Source organism: Oncorhynchus tshawytscha, unplaced genomic scaffold, assembly GCF_018296145.1.
Source record: "Oncorhynchus tshawytscha isolate Ot180627B unplaced genomic scaffold, Otsh_v2.0 Un_contig_3458_pilon_pilon, whole genome shotgun sequence".
In the NCBI taxonomy this organism is placed as follows: Eukaryota; Metazoa; Chordata; class Actinopteri; order Salmoniformes; family Salmonidae; genus Oncorhynchus; species Oncorhynchus tshawytscha.
Window position 1 is genome coordinate 194,136 of NW_024609763.1, and position 14,996 is coordinate 209,131.

General features: G+C 45.5%; 2 protein-coding genes across 10 annotated transcripts in view; one reads left to right on the forward strand and one right to left on the reverse strand.

The window, feature by feature from the left end:
* Positions 1-882, forward strand: part of LOC112240198 (parvalbumin alpha) — a 62,391-nt gene extending 61,509 nt beyond the window's left edge. For both annotated transcript variants that reach the window (XM_042317726.1, XM_042317725.1), the window contains exon 5: positions 72-882. In XM_042317726.1, the coding sequence (XP_042173660.1) occupies positions 72-100 (29 nt within the window). In that variant the 3' untranslated portion in view covers positions 101-882. The remainder of the gene's footprint in view (positions 1-71) is intronic.
* baiap2l2b (BAR/IMD domain containing adaptor protein 2 like 2b) lies at positions 146-14,572 on the reverse strand. 8 transcript variants are annotated; one of them, XM_042317720.1, is made up of 14 exons: positions 14,288-14,568; positions 12,593-12,668; positions 11,675-11,761; positions 10,509-10,570; positions 10,241-10,312; positions 10,079-10,168; positions 9,710-9,777; positions 9,212-9,275; positions 8,997-9,101; positions 7,126-7,228; positions 6,697-6,904; positions 1,838-1,903; positions 1,402-1,770; positions 146-1,305 (listed from the first exon to the last, which is right to left on the reverse strand). In XM_042317720.1, exons 1-14 carry the CDS (start codon positions 14,411-14,413, stop codon positions 1,230-1,232), a joined length of 1,572 nt encoding a protein of 523 aa, XP_042173654.1. In that variant the 5' UTR covers positions 14,414-14,568; the 3' UTR covers positions 146-1,229. The 8 variants fall into 8 exon arrangements, with proteins under 8 accessions (XP_042173654.1, XP_042173653.1, XP_042173656.1 ...); XM_042317719.1 differs by adding an exon at positions 14,040-14,101 and having other exon boundaries at positions 10,079-10,312; positions 14,288-14,418; XM_042317722.1 differs by having other exon boundaries at positions 14,040-14,409.
* Positions 14,573-14,996: the final 424 nt, after the last annotated feature.

Genomic DNA, 14,996 nt, shown 5'->3' on the forward strand with positions numbered 1-14,996 from the left:
GATGATAACGGAATGAAATCCTGACTCATTCCCAGAGGATCTTAATGTCGTCCTCTTCTTCTCTTTTCCAGAGTTTGAAGTCTTGGTCCATGAGGTGTAAAGAGCACCTATAGCCTCCCCCTTTCTCCTCCCCTGCGAATTCATGTTTTAAATGCAACCCCCCCCCCCGTCACCCAAAAAGCACCATCCAGTCCAGGGTGAAGTTTCTCCTCGACACAGATCTAGGATTACCTTCCCCAATCCTCCCAACCTTAACCATTAGTCGGGGAAAAATGCCAACTGACCCAAGATCAGCGTCAAGGCTACTTCACCCTACTCCACACCACGCAGGCCCAGTCTCTCTAACCAGAAACAGTACCAGATACGTCCACCAGGGGAGGTAGAGAGGGGACTCCCCAACAAGCACTACTGTATTTATTTGTATGTTTTTCTACCACACCAACATCCTGTATATATGTCCTGTATTGATTTGAAAACCTCATGACTGTCTCATTTTAAAAGAAAACCTTTCCTGTAGATATAATGTACCAGACACCTTCCCTTTCCTCTCTAGCCATCTATGGACCCTATGTCACCTTACTCAAATGGCACCCTAATCCCTTTATAGTGCACTACTTCCAAAGGGTGCCAAAAGGGAATAGGGTGCTATCTTTAATAGAGTGCCATTTTTTGGGGACTGAACCAAAACAACCTGTGTCTCTCATTCTTTCTTTTTTCCACCTCACATATACTTGTACCCTCCTTCCTGTTCTCCCTCCCTCATTTCCTCCTTCCTCTCTCGTCTGGTGATGAGATGTATAAATAAAGAGGTAGAGTGGTGAAGAGAGAGAAATTATTCAAAATAAGAAATACTAAGAAATAAAACACCTTGAGTAAAATGACTATTTTATTTCTTATTATTTAATGATTTAATATAAACTAGACTGGACACTAATATACTGTAGAACAAGGGATGCACAAATGAGACGATTCATTTAGATATTTTCAAAATTAAAGTATCTATTTCACAATAAAAGCATCCTAGATCGAACCATTAGTAAACCATTGGAAAATCTATCGAAACACACAAACAATGTGACAAAGTGCTATTCTTAAATCGCATAATAGTACAAATAAATATATATATTTTTACACGATTAGACGATCTACATCATTTCTCTAAAAATAGACTCAATGCCAAACTCAAGGACGTCAGCTTTTCTTGACGTCGACATCTCTGTGCTGATTGGTCAGTGGGTCCTGGGTGCTGATCTGTCATTGGTGGTTGTTGGTTTAAGCTTCACTGTCGCAAAGGGGTTGGTTCCCCTGCAACAGATCAGGTGACATGTAAAGAACTAGCACTCAACACGAATGACAAACATCACAGCAGGCACACACACACACACTGACACACACACCGACCTGGGAAAGAGTAGGTTTTCTCCAGAAGCTCCAAGGGGTGACAATGATTCTGCTGTCCTCTCCGGGAAAGTAGGCTGGATTGGTCGACAGTCAGCTGACCCCCTCCGGAACATTGTTGTTGGAGGTGGCGGGGGCGGAGGAGGAGGGGGCGGGAGCTCATTGTAGCCTTTCAGGCTATTTGTTCTCGTCACAATCTCTGGCTCCGCCCTCCTCTCAGGGAGGGGAGAGATTGGTCGGAAGTCGACGGAGGCCCTGCGAGTGGGTGTGGTAGGGGGCGCCACATCACCGTAGGCCTTTTCTGATTGGCCCATGGAGGTGTCAGAGGGATCCAATAGGTTGTTCATGCTGTGGCTCCTCAAGGAAGTGCCACTGGAGGGTCAAATGTCAGATATGATCATATTGATTGATTGATTGATTGATTGATTGATTGACATACCTGGATCCCAAGAGGTTAGAGAACTCCTCAATAGAAGAAACATAAGCTGCTGGGAACCAGCCCTGGCTGTTGGAACAACAGAGACCAGAGGAATATTAGCAAACACAACAATGGCCTAAATACTGGAACAGACAAGTTCCTAGATAAAGTCCAATGTTTTCCCAGCCAGCCAGCCAGCCAGCCAGCCAGCCAGCCAGCCAGCCAGCCAGCCAGCCAGCCAGCCAGCCAGCCAGCCAGCCAGCCACATAGGAATGAATGAATGAATGATGGATGGATAAAGGAACAAACAAACAGACAAACAAAGGAATGAATCATAATGGTCCTTGCTGTTATCCACTGACCCCTATCATAGTATGTTATCCACTGACCCCTATCATAGTCTGTTATCTACTGACCCCTATCATAGTATGTTATCTACTGACCCCTATCATAGTCTGTTATCCACTGACCCCTATCATAGTCTGTTATCTATTGACCCCTATCATAGTCTGTTATCCACTGACCCCTATCATAGTCTGTTATCTACTGACCCCTATCATAGTCTGTTATCTACTGACCCCTATCATAGTCTGTTATCTACTGACCCCTATCATAGTCTGTTATCTACTGACCCCTATCATAGTCTGTTATCTACTGACCCCTACCATAGTCTGTTATCTATTGACCCCTATCATAGTATGTTATCTACTGACCCCTATCATAGTCTGTTATCTACTGACCCCTATCATAGTCTGTTATCTACTGACCCCTATCATAGTCTGTTATCTACTGACCCCTATCATAGTCTGTTATCTACTGACCCCTATCATAGTCTGTTATCTACTGACCCCTATCATAGTCTGTTATCTACTGACCCCTATTAGTCTGTTATCTACTGACCCCTATCATAGTATGTTATCTACTGACCCCTATCATAGTCTGTTATCTACTGACCCCTATCATAGTCTGTTATCTACTGACCCCTATCATAGTCTGTTATCTGACCCCTATCATAGTCTGTTATAACTGACCCCTATCATAGTCTGTTATCTACTGACCCCTATCATAGTATGTTATCTGACCCCTATCATAGTCTGTTATCTACTGACCCCTATCATAGTCTGTTATCTACTGACCCCTATCATAGTCTGTTATCTACTGACCCCTATCATAGTCTGTTATCTACTGACCCCTATCATAGTCTGTTATCTACTGACCCCTATCATAGTCTGTTATCTACTGACCCCTATCATAGTCTGTTATCTACTGACCCCTACCATAGTCTGTTATCTACTGACCCCTATCATAGTCTGTTATCTACTGACCCCTATCATAGTATGTTATCTACTGACCCCTACCATAGTCTGTTATCTACTGACCCCTACCATAGTCTGTTATCTACTGACCCCTATCATAGTCTGTTATCCACTGACCCCTATCATAGTATGTTATCTACTGACCCCTATCATAGTCTGTTATCTACTGACCCCTATCATAGTCTGTTATCTACTGACCCCTATCATAGTATGTTATCTACTGACCCCTATCATAGTCTGTTATCACTGACCCCTATCATAGTCTGTTATCTACTGACCCCTACCATAGTCTGTTATCCACTGACCCCTATCATAGTCTGTTATCTACTGACCCCTATCATAGTAGTCTGTTATCCACTGACCCCTATCATAGTCTGTTATCTACTGACCCCTATCATAGTCTGTTATCCACTGACCCCTATCATAGTATGTTATCTACTGACCCCTATCAATGTCTGTTCTCTACTGACCCCTACCATAGTCTGTTATCCACTGACCCCTATCATAGTCTGTTATCTACTGACCCCTACCATAGTATGTTATCCACTGACCCCTATCATAGTATGTTATCTACTGACCCCTATCATAGTATGTTATCTACTGACCCCTATCATAGTCTGTTATCTACTGACCCCTATCATAGTCTGTTATCTACTGACCCCTATCATAGTCTGTTATCTACTGACCCCTATCATAGTATGTTATCTACTGACCCCTATCATAGTCTGTTATCTACTGACCCCTATCATAGTATGTTATCCACTGACCCCTATCATAGTCTGTTATCTACTGACCCCTATCATAGTCTGTTATCTACTGACCCCTATCATAGTCTGTTATCTACTGACCCCTATCATAGTCTGTTATCCACTGACCCCTATCATAGTATGTTATCTATTGAAGAGAGTAACTGACCCCTATCAATGTCTGTTCTCTACTGACCCCTATCATAGTATGTTATCTACTGCCCCCTACCATAGAGTAACTGACCCCTATCAATGTCTGTTATCTACTGACCCCTATCAATGTCTGTTCTCTACTGACCCCTATCATAGTATGTTATCTATTGAAGAGAGTAACTGACCCCTATCATAGTCTGTTATCTACTGACCCCTATCATAGTATGTTATCTATTGAAGAGAGTAACTGACCCCTATCAATGTCTGTTATCTACTGACCCCTATCATAGTATGTTATCTATTGAAGAGAGTAACTGACCCCTATCAATGTCTGTTCTCTACTGACCCCTATCATAGTCTGCTCTCTACTGCCCCCTACCATAGTCTGTTATCTACTGACCCCTACCATAGTCTGTTATCTACTGACCCCTATCATAGTCTGCTCTCTACTGCCCCCTACCATAGTCTGTTATCTACTGACCCCTATCATAGTCTGTTATCTACTGCCCACTACCATAGTCTGTTATCTACTGACCCCTATCATAGTCTGTTATCTACTGACCCCTATCATAGTCTGTTCTCTCTCTACTTATCCCCCTACCATAGTCTGTTATCTACTGCCCCCTACCATAGTCTGTTATCTACTGCCCCCTACCATAGTCTGTTATCTACTGCCCCCTACCATAGTCTGTTATCTACTGACCCCTATCATAGTCTGTTATCTACTGACCCCTACCATAGTCTGTTATCTACTGACCCCTATCATAGTCTGTTATCTACTGCCCCCTATCATAGTCTGTTATCTACTACCCCTATCATAGTCTGTTAATCTACTGACCCCTATCATAGTCTGTTATCTACTGACCCCTATCATAGTCTGTTATCTACTGCCCCCTACCATAGTCTGTTATCTACTGACCCCTACCATAGTCTGTTATCTACTGACCCCTATCATAGTCTGTTATCTACTGCCCCCTACCATAGTCTGTTATCTACTGACCCCTATCATAGTCTGTTACTGACCCCTATCTGCCTACTGACCCCTATCATAGTCTGTTATCTACTGACCCCTATCATAGTCTGTTATCTACTGACCCCTACCATAGTCTGTTATCTACTGACCCCTACCATAGTCTGTTATCTACTGTCTGTTATCTACCCCTATCATAGTCTGTTATCTACTGACCCCTATCATAGTCTGTTATCTCTGACCCCTATCATAGTCTGTTATCCCCCTACCATAGTCTGTTATCTACTGACCCCTATCATAGTCTGTTATCTACTGCCCCCTATCATAGTCTGTTATCTACTGACCCCTACCATAGTCTGTTATCTACTGACCCCTATCATAGTCTGTTATCTACTGCCCCTACCATAGTCTGTTATCTACTGACCCCTATCATAGTCTGTTATCTACTGCCCCCTACCATAGTCTTTATCTACTGACCCCTACCATAGTCTGTTATCTACTGACCCCTATCCTATCTACTGCCCCCTACCATAGTCTGTTATCTACTGACCCCTATCATAGTCTGTTATCTACTGCCCCCTACCATAGTCTGTTATCTACTGACCCCTACCATAGTCTGTTATCTACTGACCCCTATCATAGTCTGTTATCTACTGACCCCTACCATAGTCTGTTATCTACTGACCCCTATCATAGTCTGTTATTATCTACTGTCTGTTATCTACCCCTATCATAGTCTGTTATCTACTGACCCCTATCATAGTCTGTTATCTACTGACCCCTACCATAGTCTGTTATCTACTGACTGACCCCTACCATAGTCTGTTATCTACTACCCCTACATAGTCTGTTATCTACTACCCCTCATAGTCTGTTATCTACTGCCCACTACCATAGTCTGTTATCTACTGACCCCTATCATAGTCTGTTATCTACTGACCTCTATCATAGTCTGTTATCTACTGACCCCTACCATAGTCTGTTATCTACTGACCCCTATCATAGTCTGTTATCTACTGACCCCTATCATAGTCTGTTATCTACTGAACCCTATCATAGTCTGTTATCTACTGACCCCTATCATAGTCTGTTATCTACTGAACCCTATCATAGTCTGTTATCTACCCCTATCATAGTCTGTTATCTCTGACCCCTAGTCATAGTCTGTTATCTACTGACCCCTATCATAGTCTGTTATCTACTGACCCCTATCAGTCTGTTATCTACTGACCCCTATCATAGTCTGTTATCTACTGACCCCTATCATAGTCTGTTATCTACTGACCCCTAACATAGTCTGCTATCCACTGTCCCCTACCATAGTCTGCTATCCACTATCCCTACCGTAGTCTGTTATCCACTATCCCCTACCGTAGTCTGCTATCCACTATCCCCTACCGTAGTCTGTTATCCACTATCCCCTACCATAGTCTGTTATCCACTATCCCCTACCATAGTCTGCTATCCACTATCCCCTACCATAGTCTGCTATCCACTATCCCCTACCATAGTCTGCTATCCACTATCCCCTACCATAGGCTGCTATCCACTATCCCCTACCGTAGTCTGTTATCCACTATCCCTTACCGTAGGCTGCTATACACTGTCCCCTACCATAGTCTGCTATCCACTATCCCCTACCGTAGGCTGCTATACACTGTCCCCTACCATAGTCTGCTATCCACTATCACCTACCGTAGGCTGCTATCCGTTCTCCCATACAGCCACCCATTCCTCGGCTCCTGGACCAACACGGTGACCATCTCTCCCCGGGTGAAGGGTAGGAGTTTGGGGTTGGAGGAGGGTGGGTGGGACACCAGGGCTCTCATGGTCCTACCCCCACCCAGACCCAGAGACTCACCCACTGAGGAGGAGCGGGATCGGCTGTGGAGGGGGGACGGGGCTGGGGGAGGAAGGGGATAGAGAGGGTGATGGGGAAGGAATATGGATGGAGAAGGAAAAGAAAGAGAGACGGATGGAGAAAAGTTTATCCAATGAAAAATCCCCACGGTATCAACCAAAATATTTCCCTGCTATGCACTAAATGAATACAATAACACACGTGAGTAGTGTAGCTGACTAAATATAACCCTGTTCTTTGGGGGTGCCGTGTAGACATCACACCTCTAGAGGGCACTCTCCCCAGGGCCTGCTGTTCTCTCCTGGCCCAAGACATGTCTCTGTCCTCATCTACTGTCTGCAGCAGAGAGCTCACTGAGCCACACAGCTGAGGAGAGAGGGAGACAGGGGAAGGTTGATTGGTTGGGTGGAATACTTGTTCCTATTCCTCCTGGTCAGGGTGGGTGGGGCTACGGGGTCTCTAACCTGTTCCTCCTGGTCAGGGTGGGTGGGGCTACGGGGTCTCTAACCTGTTCCTCCTGGTCAGGGTGGGTGGGGCTACGGGATCTCTAACCTGTTCCTCCTGGTCAGGGTGGGTGGGGCTACGGGATCTCTAACCTGTTCCTCCTGGTCAGGGTGGGTGGGGCTACGGGGTCTCTAGGGTGGGTGGGGCTACGGGGTCTCTAACCTGTTCCTCCTGGTCAGGGTGGGTGGGGCTACGGGGTCTCTAACCTGTTCCTCCTGGTCACCTGTTCCTCCTGGTGGTGGGTGGGGCTACGGGATCTCTAACCTGTTCCTCCTGGTCAGGGTGGGTGGGGCTACAGGGTCTCTAACCTGTTCCTCCTGGTCAGGGTGGGTGGGGCTACGGGGTCTCTAACCTGTTCCTCCTGGTCAGGGTGGGTGGGGCTACGGGGTCTCTAACCTGTTCCTCCTGGTCAGGGTGGGTGGGGCTACGGGGTCTCTAACCTGTTCCTCCTGGTCAGGGTGGGTGGGGCTACGGGGTCTCTAACCTGTTCCTCCTGGTCAGGGTGGGTGGGGCTACGGGGTCTCTAACCTGTTCCTCCTGGTCAGGGTGGGTGGGGTACGGGGGGGTCAGGGTGGGTGGGGCTACGGGGTCTCTAACCTGTTCCTCCTGGTCAGGGGGTCTCTAACCTGTTCCTCCTGGTCAGGGTGGGTGGGGCTAACCTGTTCCGGGGTCTCTAACCTGTTCCTCCTGGTCAGGGTGGGTGGGGCTACGGGGTCTCTAACCTGTTCCTCCTGGTCAGGTGGGTGGGTGGGGCTACGGGGTCTCTAACCTGTTCCTCCTGGTCAGGGTGGGTGGGGCTGGGTGGGGTCTCTAACCTGTTCCTCCTGGTCAGGGTGGGTGGGGGGGCTAACCTGTTCCTCCTGGTCAGGGTGGGTGGGGTCTCTAACCTGTTCCTCCTGGTCAGGGTGGGTGGGGCTAACCTGGGATCTCTAACCTGTTCCTCCTGGTCAGGGTGGGTGGGGCTACAGGGTCTCTAACCTGTTCCTCCTGGTCAGGGTGGGTGGGGCTACCTGTTCCTCCTGGTCAGGGTGGGGGGATCTCTAACCTGTTCCTCCTGGTCAGGGTGGGTGGGGCTACGGGGTCTCTAACCTGTTCCTCCTGGTCAGGGTGGGTGGGGCTACAGGGTCTCTAACCTGTTCCTCCTGGTCAGGGTGGGTGGGGCTCACAGGGTCTCTAACCTGTTCCTCCTGGTCAGGGTGGGTGGGGCTAACCTGTTCCTCCAGGGTCTCTAACCTGTTCCTCCTGGTCAGGGTGGGTGGGGCTACAGGGTCTCTAACCTGTTCCTCCTGGTCAGGGTGGGTGGGGCTAACCTGTTCCTCCTCACGGGGTCTCTAACCTGTTCCTCCTGGTCAGGGTGGGTGGGGCTGGTCAGTGTGGGTGGGGGTCTCTAACCTGTTCCTCCTGGTCAGGGTGGGTGGGGCTACGGGGTCTCTAACCTGTTCCTCCTGGTCAGGGTGGGTGGGGCTACGGGGTCTCTAACCTGTTCCTCCTGGTCAGGGTGGGTGGGGGGCTAACCTGTTCCTCCTGGTCGGGATCTCTAACCTGTTCCTCCTGGTCAGGGTGGGTGGGGCTACGGGGTCTATAACCTGTTCCTCCTGGTCAGGGTGGGTGGGGCTACGGGGTCTCTAACCTGTTCCTCCTGGTCAGGGTGGGTGGGGCTACGGGGTCTGGAGCCTCGTGTCTCGTTCACTTTCTCCTTCCATCCATCAGCCTTCTGCTGTAGGGAAGCCCCTGTCTGGGGGAGAGATGGGGACATTTCATGGGAACCTGTGTGTGTGTGTTTGTAAAGGTTTCTGATGTTCCCGTTTGTGACATAAACATGTCTGTGTGTGTGTGTGTGTGTACCTTGTTGATGAGGAAGAGCAGTGACTGTGTCAGTCCGCAGTGTTTCTCTGCCAGGAAGCGATATCTACAAATAACAACAGTCATCAAAGTCATTATCATAATAATGGTTCTAATAGTAATTGTGTTGGTAATGTATTAATAATGGTTCTAATAGTAATTGTGTTGGTAATGTATTAATAATGGTTCTAATAGTAATTGTGTTGGTAATGTATTAATAATGGTTCTAATAGTAATTGTGTTGGTAATGTATTAATAATGGTTCTAATAGTAATTGTGTTGGTAATGTATTAATAATGGTTCTAATAGTAATTGTGTTGGTAATGTATTAATAATGGTTCTAATAGTAATTGTGTTGGTAATGTATTAATAATGGTTCTAATAGTAATTGTGTTGGTAATGTATTAATAACGGTTCTAATAGTAATTGTGTTGGTAATGTATTAATAACGGTTCTAATAGTAATTGTGTTGGTAATGTATTAATAATGGTAAAGACTGACCTCCTCTCCTCCTCCTTCATAATGTCATGTTGACTCTGTCTCAGGTACTGCATGTACTCACTGTGCTCCTAGAGAACACACACACACACACACACACACACACCATTACTGTATGGAATGTGGTAGTGTTGGACAGTGTCTGATTTAACTGTAAGAAGGAGGGTGGGTGTGTGTGTCTTTATTATGTTATGTATTTAACTAGGCAAGTCAGTTAAGAACAAATTCTTATTTACAATGACGGCCTGCCAAAAGGCAAAAATACCCCCTGTGGGAATGGGGGCTGGGATTAAAAATAAAAATATAGGACAATACATCAGGCGAAGCAGCCACAAGTGTCCGTAAGAGAGTCCACATGATGTGTGTGTGTACCAGTGAGTCTCTGAAGGCTCCTCTTCTCAGCTGTCTCTCCAGAGCTTCTGCCTGGTTCCTCACCTCCAGCTCATACACCCTGCGACTGCCCTGTGGAAGAGATACAGGAGTATGTGTTAGTACACACACACACACACACACACACACACGCCAGATACTCACGTCAATGTACTCTTCATCCAACTTGACATTCTTCTCCATGGCCTGTAAAACTTCTACCTGGAACCATCGAATCTGAAGGGGAAGAATTACAACGTTACACCCTGAGGGGGGAAGAAAAACAATGTTACACTCTATGGCAGTGTCCACACACATGCTGTGGATGGAAACAGTGGGGTGGACATATTGTAAATAAACATAGATAAATAGGTGGTATAAAGACACTAAATAGGATCAGGAACATATAGACATAGATAAAACAGATACTGACCACTCCCTCCATCTCAGCTGTGAGTCTTCTCTGCGTCTCAGATATCTGTACCAGGACATCTCCTGTGGATCACACATACACACATTAGTATCACCAATTAGCAATGACGATAGCATCTCATAGGGAATGAATGGGGCCGTGCATCAGAGCTAGCAACCTAGCCTTATTAGCACTGACAATAGCATCTCATGGGGAACGAATGGGACCGTGTGTCAGAGCTAGCAACCTAGCCTTATTAGCACTGACAATAGCATCTCATGGGGAACGAATGGGGCCGTGCGTCAGAGCTAGGCTAGCATGACAGTGTAGCTACAGCAGGTCAGCCAAGTGAGAAGGTCAGCGCAGCAGTGTGACCATGAAGAGAGGATCAGGTAGCTGCCTTGAATTATAGATGACAGTCTTTCAGCCACACTCAATTCATTAGCTCAACTGGCCTACTGTGTGTGTGTGTGTGTGTGTGTGTGTGTGTGTGTGTGTGTGTGTGTGTGTGTGTGTGTGTGTGTGTGTGTGTGTGTGTGTGTGTGTGTGTGTGTGTGTGTGTGTGTGTGTGTGTGTGTGTCTGTGTGTATGAGTGTGTGTGTGTCTGTGTGTGTGAGTGTGTGCCTGTGTCTGTGTGTGTGAGTGTGTGCCTGTGTGTGTGTGTGTGTGTGTGTGTGTGTGTGTGTGTGTGTGTGTGTCTGTGTGTGTGTGTGTGCCTGTGTCTGTGTGTGTGTGTGTGTGTGTGTGAGTGTGTGTATGTGTGTGTGATCATTCCATCCTTACCTCTCAGTAAACTGTTCGTATTGCTATTTATTGGCAGTCATCCACACCGCCTGCCACAACGACCTCAAAGTTACTCAAAGACGCTAAGAAGGAAGTTAAAGGTAGACTCAGCAAAATGACGCTGTCGTGAGCAGCAGCACAGATATTGAGATGAGCAAGATGCAAGACTCTGCTCTCTCAGTCACACACAGTATCTGCGCATGTGCACAGGTTCACATCACACTGTTCACAGCGTGGTAGCCAGGGCACCAAAACAGAGGAGAAGTTCTTAGTTGTTGCAGAAATTGACCCACTATGCTATTGACTTTCTGCATCTAGGTCATATCGCTGAGTCTACCTTTAAAATAGCCCCAGTCTGTGCTTGGTTCTATGGTACAATACAGTAGACAGACAGACACACTTACCAAGTGAACGAGAGGAGAGTGTGTGAAGGGCCTGTTCTCCCATCTTCGCTACAGCACTAAAGTAAGCCTCACTGGTAACAGCCAAGGCTGCAACACACACAAGCGCACACACACACACACACACCTGTTAGCATTATAGCTATTAACTCACAAGCCCAATAATGACACAAACCAAACCTTGTAATCATATCTTAACTGTCCCAAACAATTCACCCAATAAGTAAAACACCTGTGGTGATTGACACCTGATACAGGTAAGACTGGGTCCATAAATAGCCAAGTGGTTAGGTAACATCCATAGAGGTGGAACAAGGGCTCTGGATGGATAGCAGCTGTTTTAGCGTGGACATTGCCAATGAAGGTTTCCACCATTTTAAAGTCACAGAAGCCATCATGGCACAGATACAAAGATGAGCCCTCTTTCTACCTCTATGGGCAACAGGCATCGGTTTACCATGTTAGCTGACCTAACTAGCTGACCTGCTATCTTCTACCTCTATGGGAAACAGGCCTGGCTTTACCATGTTACAACTACCTGCTAACGCCTGTCTAAACACTACAAGCCATGTTAAATCTACCTGCTAACTATCTGACCTGTGATAGATGCCTTGTAGTGTTTATATCAGTCAGAGGAAGGATGCTGACATCATGTTAGCCCAACTACGTCTAGGGAACTTGTCAGAGGAAGGATGCTGACATGTTAGCCCAACTACGTCTAGGGAACTTGTCAGAGGAAGGATGCTGACATCATGTTAGCCCAACTACGTCTAGGGAACTTGTCAGAGGAAGGATGCTGACATCATGTTAGCCCAACTACGTCTAGGGAACTTGTCAGAGGGATGACCCCCACACACACAATGACACAAATGCATACTTATGTATTAACTTTCACACACACTTGCTCATATACACACACACCTTGGAAAGCCTTGACATAGCTGTTTCCTAATGTAACTAGCGTCTGTAGGCCTGGGTTGAACTGTTCCATCAGGTTCTATGGAAGAGAACACAGAACAAACAAACATTGACTATTGGCCAAACCTAAATGCTATGCCTGTTCTTAGCTCGACGCAATGTGGAGTGGCTGGATACTACAGCCCTTAGCCGTGGTATATTGGCCATATACACCGGGCTCCAAAATGACTGGCACCCCTGACTGGCAAGGCACAAACAATACTTAAAAAATATAAACAATATCATTATAGAGAAAAACTCAAAATACCAACATGTGAGAAATACTGTGCTTTATTAATGTTTCAATGGAACCAACCAAAATCAAACAATTATTTAATACAAAATACATTTCACCAAAATCAAGGTTTCATAATTATTGGCACTCCTCATTTACTACTTTGTGCCACCACCTCTGGCAAGGATAAGTCTTTTCCTGTGATGTTTGACAAGGTTCAGGAACACATTTGGAGGGATTTTGGACCATTCCTCTGTGTAGATCCTTCACAGTCTTGGGTTTGCGCTTATCAACTGCCCTCTTCCACTCAGCCCACAGGTTTTTGATTGGATTGAGGTCCGGCGACTGAGATGACCATGGCAGAACATTGACTTCGTTGTCACAGAACCATTTCTGTGTGGATCTTGAGGAATGTTTCAGGTAATTGTCTTATTGGAAAGTCCATCTATGGCCAAGTCCCAGCCTTCTGGCAGAGGCAACCAGATTGTCAGCCAAAATTGCCTGATACTTGGTGGAATTCATTATGCCATCAATCTTAACCAGTGACACTGGACCTCTGGAATTAAAACAGCCCCAAAACATCACTTAAATAAGTGGAATTTAATTTGTGGTTTAATTTTGGTTGATGTTACTTACAACAATCTTTAAGGGTGCCATTAATTGTGAAACCTTGATTTGGTGGACATTGATTTAATTAAATCAATCAATTATTTTGGTTGGTTCCATTGAAACATTAATAAAGTACAGTATTCCTCACATGTTGGTATTTTGAGTTTATCGCTATAATTATATTGTTTATATTTGTTTAAGCATTGTTTGTGCATTGCCAGTCAGGGGTGCCAGTCATTTTGGAGCCCACTGTATCACAAACCCCGAGGTGCCTTACTGCTATTATAAACTGGTTACCAAACGTAATTAGAGCAGTAGAAATAAAAGTTGTCATATCCTGGTATATGGACTGATATACAACGGCTGTCAGCCAATCAGAATTCAGTGCTCGAACCACCTAGTAAAATGTTTTTTGAAAAGTTTTTGTACATTTTTCCCCCCAATACACCCACATTTAGAGTATTATTGGAGTGTGAAAGACGGGGGTAGATTACTGCCAATACTCTATTTACAACATTTCAATAATCTAACCCCATAGTATCAGCCTACCATAAAATATATACTTACCGCGTACACAGACAATGTAGACCTATGTAACTGATCACTGTTCGCCCCCGACATAGTAACCGCTTCGATTTCCACAAAACAAAAACGGAATAATAATTAGGAAAAATACATGAATAAACTATTCTCTTTACACTCCAGAGTACTAGTTGAAAGTTAAGAAATAAAACAATTTAGTTGGTAGTCGGCTAGCTAGGTACTAATCAGCGTATTCAGTTACAGGCTGCTTTTCTTTTGATAGTGAAAGTCACCTTGGCTATTAACCCACTCCTCCTTCTGCCTCGTTGTTCCCTTGTTCTTTCTGCCACCAACAACCTGTTGTGATAGCTCCTTTCTCTCGCTCCCTCTTTCTCCCACTCGTTAATCAGCCTCTTCATCCCTGCATCATACGCCAATTTTACAGAGGGAAGGAAAGAAAGAGACACCGATACGGCCGGGTCAGCTGAATTATAGATGGATCAGAGTGAAAGGATGGAAACATCCCCTGTTCCAACTCAGCCACCACCACAGGGAGGGACGTAGGTAGGTAGGCTCACACTCGGAGCACTACATGTAGTATTAGATTACGGTAATACTAAAAATACATTTCCTGTGCATAAGGTAAAGACGAAACTAAAAAACAACACACTACCTGTAGGCATAGCAACCGAGATGGGATCCATTTTATTTTACAGCCCTGTGTTTACCAAGTTGTTACTTAGAAATGACGTTTTAAAATGGTCCTTACCTAATTAATTGCATAGTAATTACACAGTAAAAATCAATGATTCAGTTCCATAGGTTACTATTTTATTCATATATCCACTTCATCATCAATAAAGCTGATACACAACCGTACATAGGATATTCATACAAACAAGTGGTGGAGTTCAGTTAAAAACTGAAAGTCTTGAGTCTGAATACCATCCTATTCACGAGGTAGACTTACTTTTGACCAGGGCGCCATTTCAGACACAGACA